At 36.1% G+C, this 19,203-nt stretch overlaps 1 protein-coding gene across 13 annotated transcripts in view; it reads left to right on the top strand.

Annotated features, from left to right (window-relative positions):
- RALGPS2 (Ral GEF with PH domain and SH3 binding motif 2) overlaps window positions 1–19,203 on the top strand; it is a 264,908-nt gene that overhangs the window by 163,794 nt on the left and 81,911 nt on the right. For all 13 annotated transcript variants that reach the window (XR_013174130.1, XR_013174134.1, XR_013174132.1 and 10 more), the window contains one exon: window positions 12,074–12,200. Coding sequence is in view for 2 of the 13 variants with exons in the window: in XM_077157113.1 (XP_077013228.1) it covers window positions 12,074–12,200 (127 nt within the window). In the remaining 11 variants the exon portion in view is untranslated. The remainder of the gene's footprint in view (window positions 1–12,073; window positions 12,201–19,203) is intronic.

A 19,203-nucleotide genomic window follows, 5' to 3' on the forward strand; every position in this document is an offset into this window, starting at 1 on the left:
GATATATTGTATGATTTGGGCAGTGTGGAGATGGTGTAGGTTTAGACGTATTGACCAGTGGAACAGAAGACAGAATGCAGAAATAGATCTTGCTTTTGTAGAGCTCTAATACATAACAGTGGTGGCATTGTAAATAAATGGATATATAAAGTCTATTAATTGAAACTGGAAAAATTATCAGTTTAGGGAATAAAATGAAATTCAGTCCCTTACGTACCCTGTTCCTATTAAAGTCATTGTCACATGACTTATTAAGGGCTTAAATGGTAGTGTGCAAAGCATTAAAACTTTTAGAAGGAAAGAAAATGGTGAATATCTCTCTGGTTTGACATGAATAGATTTCTGGCTTAGGACATGTGAAGATTTTTTTATATAAGATACAGAAATTTCAATGAAAGAAAAGAGGCAAAAGTTTGGCCACATTGAAGTAAGAATATCTGTTCATTAAAAGAGATTTTAAAATTGAAAAGAGACTGGGTCCAAGGGTAGTTCAGTGGTAGAATTCTCATCTGCCATATGGAGACCCTGGTTCAATTCCTGGCCCATGCGTTTTCCAAAAAACAAATAACCAACCAAAAAACAAAAATTTGACAAATGGTACTGCAGTAGCAGGATACTCATATGGAAAAAAAATGAAATCTGATCCCTGCCATACAGCATTACCAAAAAAAAAATTGGAAAGAGGCCACAGATTGAAGGATGATATGTACACCAGTTCTAACTGATTAAGAATTTATATCCAGAGTATGTAAAGAACTCTTAGAAAGTAAAAAGAAAAAGGGAGACAAATAGAAAAATAGAGCGTCCTATAAAGTACTTCATAGAAGGAAAAAATGTACATGACTAGCAGATATGTGATGAGATTTTAATAAGGTTTTGTAAATTAAGAAGTCTGATAGTATCAAAGGTTGGAGAATACTTGAATGACTAAAATATCTTATACATTGTTGGTAAAATATAAATTGTTACAACCACTTAGGAAAATAATTTACCATTATCTCGTAATGTTAATTATCTGCATATTTCATGACCCAAAATCTTATTCCTTATTGGAAAGTTCTTGTACATATAAACCAGAACCACATGTATAAGAATATTCATATCACAGTTATTCACAATTGCCATAATAATAAGTTTGTTACATTCACACACTGGAATTTTATAGAAGCAGTGAAAATGAGTGGGTTATAGCTACACACAACATCCAGGATGAAACATTAATATCAGAATGTTGAGAGAACAAAAGTAAGTGTCAAGAACTATGAACAGTGTGATACTCTATAGGCAAAATCAAGCAAAATTTAAGGGAATGATGAACACAAAATTCAGAATAGTGGTTACTATTTAACCTTTAAAGATAGAACTGGACGACAGAGACCAAGAAGATAGCGTATCCCATTCTGGAACGGCTGACTGGCTGGGAGAACCCGCTCCGGTGAGATGGCCAACGGTTGCGGGCTTCGCGGGGCCGGGGCGGCAGGTGGCCGGAGTCCCTTCCTCCCTCCTTCCCGGGCCTGCTGGGAGAATTGGACAGGCGGTCCCCTCAAGCCGCAGCGGCTGGCACCCCCGCCCCCGACGCACGGCCCCCCGGACCAGCTGGGAGAATTGGATCAGAGATCCCCAAGCCACAGAGAACGGCGACCAGGATCCCTTCCAAACACGTGGCTTCCCGGTCCGGCTGGGAACGGTGGATAGGCACTCCCCCAAGCTGCGGCGGCTGGCACCCCCCCCGCCGCGCTTGGCGCCCCGGGCCAGCTGGGAAATTTGGACAGGCGCTCCCCCAAGCTGCGGAGGCCGGCGCCTCCCCACCACACTTGGCGCCCCGGGCCGGCTGGGAAATTTGAACAGGCGCTCCCCCAAGCCATGGAGGCCGGCGACCCTTCCCGCGCGCGGATCCCCGGGCCGGCTGAAAGATTCGGATTGGCCCTCCCCCAAGCCGCTTCAGGGGGCGACCCCCCCCACAGTGAGAGTTTTCCAAAGTTAAAGGAGCCACAGCATCTTTTACTGGTAGGACCCGCAGACAGATGAGCGCCACGAGCGCCACCTACTGGGCAGGATAAGAAAAACAGAACCCAGAGATTTCACAGAAAAATCTTTCAACCTGCTGGGTCTCACACCCAGGGAAATCTGATTAAATGCCCAGATGCCAGCAGAAGGTAATGGATCACACTCAGAAAATCGAAGATATGGCCCAGTCAAAGGAACAAACCAGTAGTTCAAATGAGATACAGGAGCTGAGACAACTAATGCTGAATATACGAACAGAAATGGAAAACCTCTTCAAAAACCAAATCGATAAATTGAGGGAGAACATGAAGGAGACATGGGCTGAACAAAAAGAAGAAATAGAAAAACTGAAAAAACAAATCACAGAACTTATGGGAGTGAAGGACAAAGTAGAAAAGCTGGAAAAAACAATGGATACCTACAATGGTAGATTTAAAGAGACAGAACCTAGAATTAGTGAATTGGAGGATGGAACATCTGAATTCCAAAAAGAAACAGAAACTATAGGGAAAAGAATGGAAAAATTTGAACAGGGGATCAGGGAACTGAATGACAATATGAAGCGCACAAATATACGTGTTGTGGGTGTCCCAGAAGGAGAAGAGAAGGGAAAAGGAGGAGAAAAACTAATGGAAGAAATTATCACTGAAAATTTCCCAACTATTATGAAAGACCTAAAATTACAGATCCAAGAAGTGCAGCGCACCCTAAAGAGAATAGAACCAAATAGGCGTTCTCCAAGACACTTACTAGTTAGAATGTCAGAGGTCAAAGAGAAAGAGAGGATCTTGAAAGCAGCAAGAGAAAAACAATCCATCACATACAAGGGAAACCCAATAAGACTATGTGTAGATTTCTCAGCAGAAACCATGGAAGCTAGAAGACAGTGGGATGATATATTTAAATTACTAAAAGAGAAAAACTGCCAACCAAGACTTCTATATCCAACAAAATTGTCCTTCAAAAATGAGGGAGAAATTAGAACATTCTCAGACAAAAAGTCACTGAGAGACTTTGTGACCAAGAGACCAGCTCTGCAAGAAATACTAAAGGGAGCACTAGAGTCAGATACGAAAAGACAGAAGAGAGAGGTATGGAGAAGAGTGTAGAAAGAAGGAAAATCAGATATGATATATATAATAAAAAGGTAAAATGTTAGAGGAAAATATTATCCAAACAGTAATAAGACTAAATGTTAATGGACTGAATTCCCCAATCAAAAAACATAGACTGGCAGAATGGATTAAAAAACAGGATCCTTCTATATGCTGTCTACAGGAAACACATCTTAGACCCAAAGATAAACATAGGTTGAAAATGAAAGGTTGGGAAAAGATATTTCATGCAAATAACAACCAGAAAAGAGCAGGAGTAGCTATACTAATATCCAACAAATTAGACTTCAAATGTAAAACAGCTAAAAGAGACAAAGAAGGACACTATATACTAATAAAAGGAACAATTAAACAAGAAGACATAACAATCATAAATATTTATCCACCAAACCAGAATGCCCCAAATACATGAGGAATACACTGCAAACACTGAAAAGGGAAATAGACACAAATACCGTAATAGTTGGAGACTTCAATTCCCCACTCTCATCAATGGACAGAACATCTAGACAGAGGATCAATAAAGAAATAGAGAATCTGAATATTACTATAAATGAGCTAGACTTAACAGACATTTATAGGACATTACATCCCACAACAGCAGGATACACCTTTTTCTCAAGTGCCCATGGATCATTCTCAAAGATAGACCATATGCTGGGTCACAAAGCAAGTCTTAACAAATTTAAAAAGATTGAAATCATACACAACATTTTCTCGGATCATAAAGGAATGAAGTTGGAAATCAATAATAGATGGAGTGCCAGAAAATTCACAAATACGTGGAGGCTCAACAACACACTCTTAAACAACGAGTGGGTCAAAGAAGAAATTGCAAGAGAAATTAGTAAATATCTCGAGGCGAATGAAAACGAAAACACAACATATCAAAACCTATGGGATGCAGCAAAGGCATTGCTAAGAGGGAAATTTATTGCCCTAAAATGCCTATATCAGAAAAGAAGAAAAGGCAAAAATGCAGGAATTAACTGTTCACTTGGAAGAACTGGAGAAAGAACAGCAAACTAATCCCAAAGCAAGCAAAAGGAAAGAAATAACAAAGATTAGAGCAGAAATAAATGAAATTGAAAACATGAAAACAATAGAGAAAATCAATAAGACCAGAAGTTGGTTCTATGAGAAAATCAATAAGATTGATGGGCCCTTAGCAAGATTGACAAAAAGAAGAAGAGAGAGGACGCAAATAAATAAGATCAGAAATGGGAGAGGAGACATAACCACTGACCTCACAGAAATAAAGGAGGTAATAACAGGATACTGTGAACAACTTTATGCTAATAAATACAACAATTTAGATGAAATGGACGGGTTCCTGGAAAGACATGAACAACCAACTTTGACTCAAGAAGAAATAGATGACCTCAACAAGCAATCACAAGTAAAGAAATTGAATCAGTCATTCAAAAGCTTCCTAAAAAGAAAAGTCCAGGACCAGATGGCTTCACATCTGAATTCTATCAAACATTCCAGAAAGAATTAGTACCAACTCTCCTCAAACTCTTCAAAAAAATCGAAGTGGAGGGAAAAGTACCTAATTCATTCTATGAAGCCAACATCACCCTCATACCAAAACCAGGCAAAGATATTACAAAAAAAGAAAACTACAGACCAATCTCTCTAATGAATATAGATGCAAAAATCCTCAGTACAATTCTAGCAAATCGTATCCAACAACACATTAAAAGAATTATACATCATGACCAAGTAGGATTCATCCCAGGTATGCAAGGATGGTTCAACATAAGAAAATCAATTAATGTAATACACCATATCAACAAATCAAAGCAGAAAAATCACATGATCATCTCAATTGATGCAGAGAAGGCATTTGACAAGATTCAACATCCTTTCCTGTTGAAAATACTTCAAAAGATAGGAACACAAGGGAACTTCCTTAAAATGATAGAGGGAATATATGAAAAACCCACAGCTAATATCATCCTCAATGGGGAAAAATTGAAAACTTTCCCCCTAAGATCAGGAACAAGACAAGGATGTCCATTATCACCACTATTATTCAACATCGTTTTGGAGGTTCTAACCAGAGCGCTTAGACAAGAAAAAGAAATACAAGGCATCAAAATTGGAAAGGAAGAAGTAAAACTATCACTGTTTGCAGACAATATGATACTATACGTAGAAAACCCGGAAATATCCACAACAAAACTACTAGAGCTAATAAATGAGTACAGCAAAGTAGCAGGCTACAAGATCAACATTCAAAAATCTGTAGCATTTCTATACTCTAGTAATGAACAAGCTGAGGGGGAAATCAAGAAACGAATCCCATTTACAATTGCAACTAAAAGAATAAAATACCTAGGAATAAATTTAACTAAACAGACAAAAGACCTATACAAAGAAAACTACAAAAAACTGTTAAAAGAAAAAACAGAAGACCTAAATAGATGGAAGGGCATACCGTGTTCATGGATTGGAAGACTAAATATAGTTAAGATTTCAATCCTACCTAAATTGATTTACAGATTCAATGCAATACCAATCAAAATCCCAACAACTTATTTTTCAGAAATAGAAAAACCAATAAGCAAATTTATCTGGAAGGGCAGGGTGCCCCGAATTGCTAAAAGTATCTTGAGGAAAAAAAATGAAGCTGGAGGTCTCACGCTGCCAGACTTTAAGGCATATTATGAAGCCACAGTGGTCAAAACAGCATGGTATTGGCATAAAGATAGATATATCGACCAATGGAATCGAATAGAGTGCTCAGATATAGACCCTCTCATCTATGGACATTTGATCTTTGATAAGGCAGTCACCCAACTCACCTGGGACAGAACAGTCTCTTCAATAAATGGTGCCTAGAGAACTGGATATCCATATACAAAAGAATGAAAGAAGACCCGTATCTCACACCCTATACAAAAGTTAACTCAAAATGGATCAAAGATCTAAACATTAGGTCTAAGACCATAAAACAGTTAGAAGAAAATGTAGGGAGTTATCTTATGAATCTTACAACTGGAGGCGGTTTTATGGACCTTAAACCTAAAGCAAGAGCACTGAAGAAAGAAAGAAATAAATGGGAGCTCCTCAAAATTAAACACTTTTGTGCATCAAAGAACTTCATCAAGAAAGTAGAAAGACAGCCTACACAATGGGAGACAATATTTGGAAATGACATATCAGAAAAAGGTCTAGTACCCAGAATTTATAAAGAGATTGTCCAACTCAACAACAAAAAGACAGCCAACCCAATTACAAAATGGGAAAAAGACTTGAACAGACACCTCTCAGAAGAGGAAATACAAATGGCCAAAAGGCACATGAAGAGATGCTCAATGTCCCTGGCCATTAGAGAAATGCAAATCAAAACCACAATGAGATATCATCTCACACCCACCAGAATGGCCATTATCAACAAAACAGAAAATGACAAGTGCTGGAGAGGATGCGGAGAAAGAGGCACACTTATCCACTGTTGGTAGAAATGTCAAATGGTGCAACCACTGTGGAAGGCAGTTTGGCGGTTCCTCAAAAAACTGAATATAGAATTGCCATACGACCTAGCAATACCATTGCTGGGTATCTACTCAAAGGACTTAAGGGCAAAGACAGAAACGGACATTTGCTCACCAATGTTTATAGCAGCATTATTTACAATTGCAAAGAGATGGAAACAGCCAAAATGTCCATCAACAGACGAGTGGCTAAACAAACTGTGGTATATACATACGATGGAATATTATGCAGCTTTAAGACAGAATAAACTTATGAAGCATGTAATAACATGGATGGACCTAGAGAATATTATGCTGAGTGAGTCTAGCCAAAAACTAATGGACAAATACTGTATGGTCCCACTGATGTGAACCGACATTAGAGAATAAACTTGGAATATGTCATTGGTAATAGAGTCCAGCAGAAGTTAGAAACAGGGTAAGATAATGGGTAATTGGAGCTGAAGGGATACAGACTGTACAACAGGACTAGATAGAAAAACTCAAAAATGGACAGCACAATAATACCTAATTGTAAAGTAATCATGTTAAAACACTGAATGAAGCTGCATCTGAGCTATAGGGGTTTTTTTTGTTTGTCTGTTTGTTTGTTTGTGTCTTTTTTCTTTTTTTTTTACTATTATTATTTTTATTTTTTTCTCTATATTAACATTCTATATCTTTTTTTGTTGTTTTGCTAGTTCTTTTCCTAAATCGATGCAAATGTACTAAAAAATAATGATCATGCATCTATGTGATGATGTTAAGAATTACTGATTGCATACGTAGAATGGAATGATTTCTAAATGTTGTGTTAATTTTTTTTTCTTTAATTAATAAAAAAAATAATAAAAAATAAAAAAAGAGAACTGGAAATGGAAGAAGCACATAGGTAGGTGTGTGATATTGATAATATAGTTCTTAGGATGGTAAGTTCATGTGTATTGATTGAAACATGCTAAAATATAGCAGTTAATCTAACAAGAGAGTCACACAAGGACTAATGGTAGTAGAGTGTCATGAACAAAGAATCGTAATGTGTACATGAGGTCCACGCTAAGTAAAAAAGGCTTTGTTTATGCAGATACATCCATTTATACATATTGCATGGGAATACTAATTAAGTTGGTGAGAAATAATCAGGAAATCTTACAGTTTTCGTGGTGACTGACATGAACAGAGATTAGTTCTAATTTTTTCCAAAACATATTATGGTGATTAGGTGGTATAGAGATCTTGCCAGGAACATTTGCCATTTTGTGGGGTTTCTTTTTCATGAATACATCTGAAGATTTGAAAAGTTTGTTCCCAGTTGTCTTGGCCATAGAAAGAGTGATAACACCAAGAGCATGCAGTACTACAGCATTGTGATACACTTTGTTTTCGTTTGGTTTGTTCTTTTTTTTGGCAAAGGTGGGAAGGGATATAGTGAGGTGACATTATAGGGATAATATTTAAAATCAGAAAAAGAATTGAAAAGGAGAAACATAAAATTCTTAATTATACCTTTGCCACATGGACTTTGGATGAGTGTTTGAGATGTCACCAGGAAATATCTATCTTAACATGTAATAATTTCTTTATATCTGTATTCTTCCTCTAAATGTTCTCTGTAAACAAGTCTCCTCTACTCACTTTCCTAGGCTGACTATTGAATTATTATAAAAATTCTAAAATGTAGGACTTCCAGGGAACACCAGAACTCAAATCTTTCTCCAAAAGAACTATTAAACAGAGAAGAACTGTCTGAAACAACTATTTTGAAATTCTGGAGGCTAGCAGAATGCTGTACAGCATCCAGGGAAGAGCAGAAGAAAGAGACTGATAAATTATGGTAAAGAACAGTAAATAGCTTTCTGGCAGTGCAGCTACTGATAATCATCCCCAACTCTTGTGGCACGCTGCTGTGGGGTCCAATCCCTGGCTACCTCTCAGTTAACAAGAAGGGACGTAAAAATCCCACTCCTCAAGAATAAGGGTGGGCATGGCCAATCAATAATCATAGCTTTGGATTGGCAAATCTAGATCATCCAGGGCCCACCTCTCAGGATAGCCACTGTTCCCACCCTTCCCTGGGCAAGGCAGCAGCAGCAGCATTGTTTCAGCCTTCCCCAAGCAGGCACAGAAGTGGTAGAGATTTAAATATGCAGCACTTTTTCAGGGCTGTGGAGGACAGTTAGCTGAAGGACTGCTTTTGCTGTGCAGGCCAGGAAAGCTCAGCTTTGGGAAGCCATCTGAGAAGCTCTTGGTGCCCTTTCTGATCCCCTACCCAGGGCACTTTGGAAGCAGTCTGCACCCCCTTCAAAGGATCCCTGGCCCAGTTTTGGCTGTGATAGACTGGCTTGGGAATGTTCTCTCTGTCATGCCCTCCTTCCAAGAATTGGCCTCCAGGCAAAAGCAACTTGAGACAATGAAAGGAGCATAAAAAACTATAGAAGTGGACAGTCTGGGAAAAAAGCCTATCAACTTCAAATACCTGAGAAAGGGAGGTCTGTCTCCTAGAAACAGGAGACAACCAAACTTCTGTAAACAGTGGAACTCCAGAACAAATGACAAACAAAAGCCCAGGACAAGACACAGGCCCAGAAAGACAGGGAAGGCATTGCATACTGCATTCACCTTGGGCACACCTTGATAGGATTGCTGAAGCCAAGGAAATCTCTGTCTTATCACCAGCTAGTTATAGAAACAAGAAACAAACATCTCAGGGGATAAATCTCAGAGCTAATATTTAAAGATATTATAATGTACAGTGTGCATTTGATTACTGGGGCATGCACGCCCCAAAAAACAAGAAACAAAAATTCAACAAATGGTGCTGCAATAATGGGATACTCACATGGAAAAATAATGAAATGTGACCCCACCATACAGCATAAAAAAAAAGTACAGTGTGCAGCAAAAGAGTACAAGACAAAGAAACAGGAAATGTTGGCCCATCCAAAGGAAGAGGATAAAAATCCAGAAAACACCAATGAAGAAGATGATAATATGGACATACTGAACAAAGTCTTTTTAAAGAATCATCTTAAAAATGCTGACAGAGATGAAGGAAACTACAGAGAAAGTACTGAAGGATATCAGGAAAACAATGAATGAGCCCTATAAGAATCTTAGTGCAGAAATAGAAATTTTTAAAGGGAAGAAGACAAAACTACTGGTGTTGAAGAACACAGCAACTGAACTGAAGAACACCTGGGTGGGTTTCGAGAGCAGATTGGAGGTGGCAGAAGAAAGAATCAATGAACTTGAAGACAAGACAGTTGAAAAGAATTGGGCCTAGGAGCAGAAAGATAAGAAGAAATATTAAAAGCAGAGATAGCCTAAGATGCCTTTGGAACACCATCAAGTACACCAATGTACACATTGTGGGAGTCCCAGAAAGAGAAGAGAGAAAGTGGCAGAAGGGATACTCATGACAGAGAACTTCACGATCTTAGCAAAAGACTTGAATATACACATCCTAGAACAGAGACTACCAAACAGAATAAACACGAAGAAAAATACACCCCATCATTGATTTGATCACCCTGTCGAATACAAAGAACAAGGAGTTCTGAAAGCTGCAAGGGAAAAGCAGTGTGTTACATACAAGGGAGTCTCAATTAAATTCAGTGACAATTTCTCATTCAGAAATCATAGGGACAAGAGGGCAGGGCATTGAAAGACTTAAACTGCTGAAAGAAAACAACTGCCAACCAAGAATTTTAAATCTGGCAAGACTTTCTTCTTTCAAACATGAAGTAGAGATTAAGATATTCTCAGATAAACAAAAGCTGAGGTAGGTTATCAGCGCTAGACCTGTCCTACATGCACTGCTAAAAGGAGTTCTCCAGACTGTTGAACAGTGGTTCAAAGCATCTGAAAGAAATAAAGACCTGCAGGAAAAGGTAACCATTTGGGTAATTACAAGTGCCCAAATGGTGTATTGTTTGGTATGTAACTCCACATCTTACTTCCTACATGTGATAAAATACAAATGCATAAAAAGTAATCATAAATTTGTGATTTGTGCAATATACAAAGATATGAATAGTAACAAGTAGAAAAAATGGTGGGTGGACAGAGGCATATAGGAAAAGTATATATGCTTGCTTTTGAAGTTAAAGTTAGTATCAAGCCAAATACCTTTGTAATATATTTAGGATTTTAATTTTAACCCCATGGTAACCACAAGAAGAATAGATGAAAAATCCATCCATATAGAAATGAGAAGGCACTGAATATGGTAGAACACACACACACACACACACACACACACAAATAAATATGACAGTAGACATTAACAGAAGTGAGGAAACAAAAGATATGACTTACAAAGGCTAGCAAAATGCAGAAAAAAGTCCCATATTATCAGCAGTGACTTTAAATGTAAACGGATTAAACTCTCCAGTTAAAAGGCAGACATTGACAGAATGGATTAAAAAAAGCATGACCCAGATATGTGCTGTATGCAAGGCATTCATTCAGTTTAAATTGAAAAAGTAGGTTGAGGGTCAAAAGATGGAAAAAATATATACCAATTAGTAACCAAAAGATCTGGGGTGGCTATACTCATAATGAATAAAATAGACTTTAAGTCAGAAACAGTTACCAGGCACAAAGATAGTCATTATATACTGATACAAGGGACAATTCAACAGGAAGATGTAGCAATTATAAATATATATGCTGCTATCAATGAAGCAAACACTGACAAATTTGAAGAGAAAAAATGATGATTTCTGCATTAATAGTGGAAGACTTTAATACACCACTTTCAATAATGGACAGAACATCTGGTCAGGTGATTAATAAGGAAGTAAGACGTGAATGATACTCCAAACTAACTAGACCTAACAGACATATAGAACACCTCACCTAATGAAAACAGAATATACAGTCCTCTCAGGTGCTCATGGATCATTCTCCAGGATAGATGATTTCTTGGGCCCCAAGACAAGTCTCAATAAGTTAAAAAAAAGGTTGAAATCGTAGAATGTATATTCTCTGACTACAATGGAATGAAACTAGAAATCAGTAACAGCAAGAAATGGAAAATTTACAAGTATGTAGAAGTTAAACAGCATATGCTTAAGCAGAATGATCTTTATTTTGGGGGGTTAGAGGAAGTCAATTAAAATATTTGGGCATTTGAGCTGAATATGACTAATTATTTCATGTTAGGAAAATAATCAAGAAAAATTGCTTTACCATCTATTTTTAAGATGGAAAATAATTTATAATTTTCTACTGAGTTGATTTTATTTGCATTAAAAGGATATATTTTACAAATAATGGATCTGGGTCATTATTTTAGTAGACAGGTCTGATTTTCTTTTATTTACATGCTACTACAGTGTAATTAAGGAAGCTATAACTTTGAAATTAAAATTAAGATTTACAGAAAATACAGCTTTAATTCAAGAGAGGTATTTTTATTCCTATAAATGGGATTTGTAAATAACTTATGCTTTTGTTTGTTTTTAGTTATTAAGTCGAAAAGACAAAGCTACATTTGAAAAATTAGAATATGTGATGAGTAAAGAAGATAACTACAAAAGACTCAGAGATTATATAAGTAGTTTAAAGATGACACCTTGCATTCCCTATTTAGGTGAGTTATTTCACTGTTATGCCTCATGGCTCTGCTTTAATCAGTAATTTATATGAAATTCATGATATTTTAAAATATATATATCCCTCTAATAAGTTGCTGAAATATTGTTAAGCCAAAAGAATTGAATAAAGGGAATTTGTTACCTTATTACGTGGGAAAATGTATTTTTGTATTAAAATTGCCCTTAAGGCTTTCCATAGACTATCATTTTTCTTAGAGGTAGACCACATGTAAAACCTTATGTTGTAACTGCTTTAGTAATACTTTTAAAGAATGAAACAGTAGTTTATAATGAAGTATTTTAATACTGTATAAATATTTAACATTAACTAAAGAAATTGATCAAATGGTGTGTTGAATTTATTTTCAGCCTTGTGAGTTCTTATTTTATATAGCTGGCAGTTATTTTATTGTAAATTATGAAGCATAGTCTCCATGAATGTTGGTGTTACTGTTTTCCTGGAAAAAATTAGTTGTTTAGCTGTCAAAATTTAGCTCAGTGCCGAGACAAACAACTCTGTATTTTATATTTCATTTCACTAAAAATTTATTTCTGTACTGTGTATCTTACAATATTTATGAATTCTGTGTCTAACAATAACATTATGTGATTATTTTCATCAAAATATGAATAATCCTTGTTAGGTGTTTGAATGAAAAAAATCCTATATAAACTGTTTTTCTTAATTTGTACATGTATCAAATACTCTATAGGGTGTAAACCTAGCATATATTAAAATGATTAGATCTGTGTGGCAAGTAAGCAGATGATAATGATTTGTTTCTAATATCTCTTTTTCTCTCCTATCTCTACTCTTGTTTTTTGTTACTATTCCTTTTGAAATCTCTAGATAAGTATTTCTGAGAATAACTGAAAAGTTTGTTATTTGTTTAGAAAACTCCACAGTGTTACCTTTTAAGCCTTTACTATACTATTGTCTAGAAAACAAAATAGAGACAGAGGCAGTTGATACAATTCAATTTAGTCGCTATAAAGTATCAACTTTTGTTTCCTAGAGAAGAATAGAACTCATTAGAACATGGTAGGATTAAAATCCTAGGGTTCTAGCAAGAACAATGGGTACATGCCTTGCACCCTATGTTGAAGGCAAAATACCCCTAAGCACAGAATAGTTATGGCTGAATATTGTATCATCTTTCTTGGATAAGCAGTTTGTGACCACAGAATTCATGAAATCCCATCATAGTAGCTCTGAGCTGGATATGAGGAGAAAGACATTCTGTATGTGCTCAACTTTTTACCATAATGCTGATTGTGTCCATACTTGCAAGTGTAATTTGGGAGAGGGGAAGAATAGAGGATTTTTAAAAATAATTGATACTCCACAAGGTTATAAATTCTTTTGTAACACAAAGAACATTAGACTGAGAATCAGCAAACCCCTATTCAAAATGGCTCTACCGTACTAATTTTTCAAGTCATTTTTTGTCTTTTTGAGTCTTGTTCTCTTTACCTAGAGCTAGCATACCTAGGACCAGAATCATATTTTTCTTAAGCTTGAATGGAACCACTAACTCCACAGCTGAAAAAAAACACAGTACAGAAAAGTAGTACATCTGACTCATAGTCTGGAGACCTAGTTGCTTTCAGATCTGGAATTTAAATCTGGTATGTAGCATGCTTGATATAGCATGCTTCCACAATATATGTTAAACTCTTATTCTAAAATTTTCTATAATTGCATCTTTTCACTTTGAAATATGCTTTTCTCAAACCAGATTCCATAACTTCTATCTTTTATAAAAGAAAATTGAAATTGTTTTCTGTTAAGAATTAGAAACTGGAAAAATAGTATGAATCCTTACGTTGTGACACCTAGTCAAGGTGTCTTTGTTTCATGTATTTCCAGAGTGGAGGCTTCAGTATAGGATTTGAAGCCGTGTGTGCATTTGTACGCATGTTCCTGTGCATACAAAGAATGAGAAGGGGAGGAAACCACTAGCATAGTTAGAGTTCAGTGGAATCTGAAAATCTCTTCAAGTGCCGGTACCTGAAACAAACACAATAATTATTCCTTTGGGTTAAAGTAAATGAAGCAAATATTGGGTGCAGATATTACTTTGGAGAAAATTTTAGAACCAGTATCTTTCCTGTATCTTCAGTTTATTCTTCATTTTGATTCTTTTTCTTTTTTCAGTTTTCTTCTTACAAAAACAATTTTATACGTTCTCATGATGCAGAATCTTCCTATCTCACTGTCATTTTTCACTTTATACCTAAGCTAATAAAAAAGTACCCTGTCTTGCTCTCTTGTTGTTCTCTCTTCTCATTCATTGCTTAGCCTACTGTTCTCTCCCTCTTCACTCTGTATAAATTTTCTCAGTAAGGTCATCACTGACTTCTCATTTGAAATATTTAGTAGATGTTTCTCAATCTTCATCTTCATTTTGTGAGGGTTGATACTAGTTATTATTTCTCCTTCTTGAAATTCTTCATGGATCCACCAGTCTCTCTTGGCATGTCATCTACATTTATGGTTTTTGTTGTAGTGATTTCTCTTTCTCTGCATTTCTCTTAAGTGTGTTCTAAAGATCTAAGGCCATTTCTTTTTTTCTACACACTTACTTGGGGTGGTTTCATTCAGATTTGGGGTTTGTTTTTTTTTTAACTTTTTTGTATAGTATAACATATACACAAAGCAAATAAAAATAAAATAAATAAATAAACAATAGTTTTCAAAGCACTCTTCAAAAAGTAGTTACAGGGCAGATCGTATATAGATATATAAAACAACCTCTCAAAATTTATGTTTTATATATGAAACAACCTCTTGAATTTCAGAAATAATTAACCCTCCAGACTTAATGTGTCTGTTATAAAAGCTTACAGTCTATACCCTGTCTTCTTATAAGCATTTTATAAAGGAGATCATTCCATTGTTATTCTTTTGTTTCTGGCTTATTTTGCTTCACCATATATCCCACATGTTCATTCACATCGTTGCATGTCTCACAGCTTCGTTCCTTTTTGTAGCCGCACAGCCTTCATTCATAAGTATACACCATCGTTTGCCAATCTACTTCTCAGTCAGTGCATCCTTCAGCCACCTGCATATATCAAACATCATGTCTAGTGCCCAAAGTCCACGGTCCATCCACATTCTCAATTTTAGATAATTTCATTGTTCCCAAGAGAAAGAAAACCAATAAACACACCCTCAACAAATAGGAAATCTAAACCTCCTCTTAACTCTTGTCTCTCCCCCCATTATTTACCTCTCTGTTGTTGTGGTAGTGCTGATGGTTTCCTTTTGAAAGTAGCTCATAGCATGCAATAGCAATTTGCCCCCTGTACCCTGGACTTAAACACTCTTTGTATACAAATCATATCTTTGAAGTAATTCTTGCTTACTTGGTGTATACTTATGAATGAAGGCTGTGCGGCTACAAAAAGGAACGAAGTTGTGAGACATGCAACGATGTGAATGAACATGTGGGATATATGGTGAAGCAAAATAAGCCAGAAACAAAAGAATAACAATGGAATGATCTCCTTTATAAAATGCTTATAAGAAGACAGGGTATAGACTGTAAGCTTTTATAACAGACACATTAAGTCTGGAGGGTTAATTATTTCTGAAATTCAAGAGGTTGTTTCATATATAAAACATAAATTTTGAGAGGTTGTTTTATATATCTATATACGATCTGCCCTGTAACTACTTTTTGAAGAGTGCTTTGAAAACTATTGTTTATTTATTTATTTTATTTTTATTTGCTTTGTGTATATGTTATACTATACAAAAAAGTTAAAAAAAAAACAAACCCTAATTTATATTTCTAATCAGTAGGACATATGGGTCTGTACAACCCCTTTCAATCTTGTTCATCTTCAATATGGTAATATTACTTATAGACCCACTAGAAAACTACCTTCACTTCTATCTATTCCCTTACATTGGAGTTCAACCTCATTAGCTAACAATTCACCCATCTCTAGTTTCTCTGTATCTCTAAGTCCCCTATATTCTGTATTATAAGCCTCTCATTATACCTTTATGATGGTCATAAAAGTGGAGTCATAGAGTATCTATCCATTTGTGTCTGACTTATTTCACTCAGCATTATGTCTTTAAGGCTTATCCATCTTGTCATTTTCTTCAGGACATCATTTCATCTTACTGCTGCATGATATTCTATTGTATGTATATACCACATTTTATTAATCCACTCATCTGTTGATGGGCATTTGGTTTGTTTGCATTTTTTGGTGATTGTGAATAACACTGCTATGAACATCGGTGTGCAAATGTCTGTTTGTGTCACTGCTTTCAGCTCTTCTGGGTATATACCAACTAGTAATGTTGCTGGGTCATAGGACAACTCGGTATTTAGTTTCCTAAGAAACTGCTGAACAGTCTTCCATAGTGGCTACACCACCATGCGTTCCTATCAGCGGTGCATAAATGTCTCAATTTCTCCACATTCTCTCCAACATTTATAGTTTCCTATTTGTTTAATAGCAAACATTCTTATGTTTTAAAAGTGTGAGGCGATATCTCATTGCAGCCTTGATCTGCATTTCCCTTATAGCCAATGAAAATGAGCATCTCTTCATGTGCTTTTGAGCCATCTGTATTTGCTCTTCAGAAAAATGCCTCTTCATATCTTTAGCCCATTTTATAATTGGGCGTTTGTTCTTTTGTTGTTGAATTGGATGATTTCTTTGTATATACAGAATATCAAACCTTTGTCCGATATGTGGTTTCCAAATGTTTTCCCCCATTGGGTTGGCTGCCTCTTCACCTTGTTGACAAAGTCTTTTGAGGTGCAGAAACATTTGATTTTGAGGATTTCCCATTTATCTATTTTTGTCTTTTGTTGCTTGTGCTTTGGGTATAAAGTTTAGGAAGCTACCTCTTATTACTAGGTCTTAAAGATGTTTCCCTACATTTTCTTCTAGAAGCTTTATGGTGCTAGTTCTTATATTTAGCTGTTTGATCCACTTTGAGTTAATTTTTGTGTAGTGTGAAAAATAGGGGTCCTCTTTCATTCTTTTGGCTGTTGATATCTAGTTCTTCTGTGTCTAATTATTGAAAAGACTATTTTGTCCCAGTTCAGTGGGTTTGGGGGCATTGTCAGAAATCAGTTGACCATAGATTTGTTGGTCTATTATTGTAGTTTCAATTCAGTTACATTGGTCAGTGCTTCTATTTTTGTAGTACCATGCTGGCACACTGCGGCTTTTATAATAGATTTTAAAGTCAAGGAGTGTTAATCCTCCCACTTCATTCTTCTGTTTTAGGATGCTTTTAGCTATTTGGGGTCTCTTTCCCTTCCAGATGAATTTGGTACTTAGCGTTTCCAAGTCTTAAAAGTAGGTTGTTGGAATTCTGATTGGTACTGTTTTGAATCTGTAGATCAAATTGAGTAGAATTGAGATCTTAACTACATTTAACACCACCACCACCACCACCACAAGAATCCCATACTCCTCCCTTATGTCCCTGTCTTACTGACATTTAGCTTTGGTATTTTGCCTTTGTTATGATTAATGGATGCATGCAATGTTACTGTTAACTATAGACTCTAGATTGCACTGATTGTATTTTTTCCGTATCCATCCCATTTTCAATACCTTACAGTGTTGACATGCATTTTTTCTCACTCATGTGAAAACTTCTTATATTTTTACATTTAATTACTACCGTTGTCTGCTCTAGGTTGTGCTAAGTTATACAGTCCCAGTTTTATCCTCTGTCTTTCCTCCTGGTGTCATACATGCCCTTAGCCTTCCTCATTCAACCATACTCACACTCAGCTTCATTCATAATACTTACAATATTGTGCTTTCTTTTTACCCTTGCTGTTAGTCTTCATTTCTACACTCTTCTTCAGTCCTCTCTCTTCTTTCTTTTCCTATCTGCCTGTAGTTCTCCCTGTAGTATTTCTGCAGAACAGGTCCCATGTTCACAAACTCTTAGTGTCTTTTTGTCTGAAAATATTTTAAACTCTCCCTTAATTTTGAAGGACAACTTTGCCAGACATGGGATTATTGTTTTACTCTTTCAGTATCTTTGATATATCAAACAACTGCCTTCTTGCCTCCATAGTTTCTGCTGAGAAATCTGTTATACAGTCTTATCGAGCTTCCGGTGTATAGAAAAAACACAGATTCAAGAGACCTCATAGGAAAGACTGCTTTTTTCTTTCTGCTTTCAGAATTCTCTCTTTGTATTTGTATTTTACCAAATCTGATTAGTATTAGTATTTGTATTTGTATTTTACAATCTGATTAGTAAGTGTCTTGGAATAGTTCTGTTCAAATCTATTCTGTTTGGAGTATGCTGCACTTCTTGGATCTGTAATTTTATGTCTTTCATAAGAGTTGGGAAATTTTAGTGCTTATTTCCTCTCTTATTCTTTCTGACCCCTTTCTCTTCTCTTCTCCTTTGGAATACCCATAACATATATTTGTGCATTTCATTTTGTCATTCAAATTCCCTGAGACCCTGCTTTTATTTTTCCAATCTTTTCTCTATCTGTTCTTTCGTTTGTAGGATTTCAGATGTCCTGTCCTCTAGTTCACAAATCCTTTCATCTGTCTCTTCCAATCTGCTGTTTTAAGTCTCCATTGGCTTAATAATAATTCTATTATGCCTTTCATCCCCATAAATTCTGCAGTTTGTTTTTGTGAGCTTTCAAGTTCTTATATTTGGTCACCCAGTGTTGTCTTTATATCCTTCACCCCTTTTGCCACATTTTCCTTCAGCTTGTTGAATTGATTTAGAAGATTTGTTTAAACATCTTTTAACTAGTTGTTTCAACTCCTGTATCCCTTTTGAAGTGTTAGTTTATATCTTTCACTGGGCCATATCTTCTTCCTAGTATGACTCGGCATTTTTTGCTGGTGTCTAGGCATTTGATTTCCCTAACTAATTTATTCTGGAGGTTGTTTTCTCTCTTTTACCTAGGGTTTTCTTGTTGGACAGCTTGTTCTCCATCTGTTCTTTGACATTCAGGACACCTTATTCTAGAC

This window comes from Tamandua tetradactyla, chromosome 4 (genome assembly GCF_023851605.1).
Source record: "Tamandua tetradactyla isolate mTamTet1 chromosome 4, mTamTet1.pri, whole genome shotgun sequence".
Classification (NCBI taxonomy): domain Eukaryota; kingdom Metazoa; phylum Chordata; class Mammalia; order Pilosa; family Myrmecophagidae; genus Tamandua; species Tamandua tetradactyla.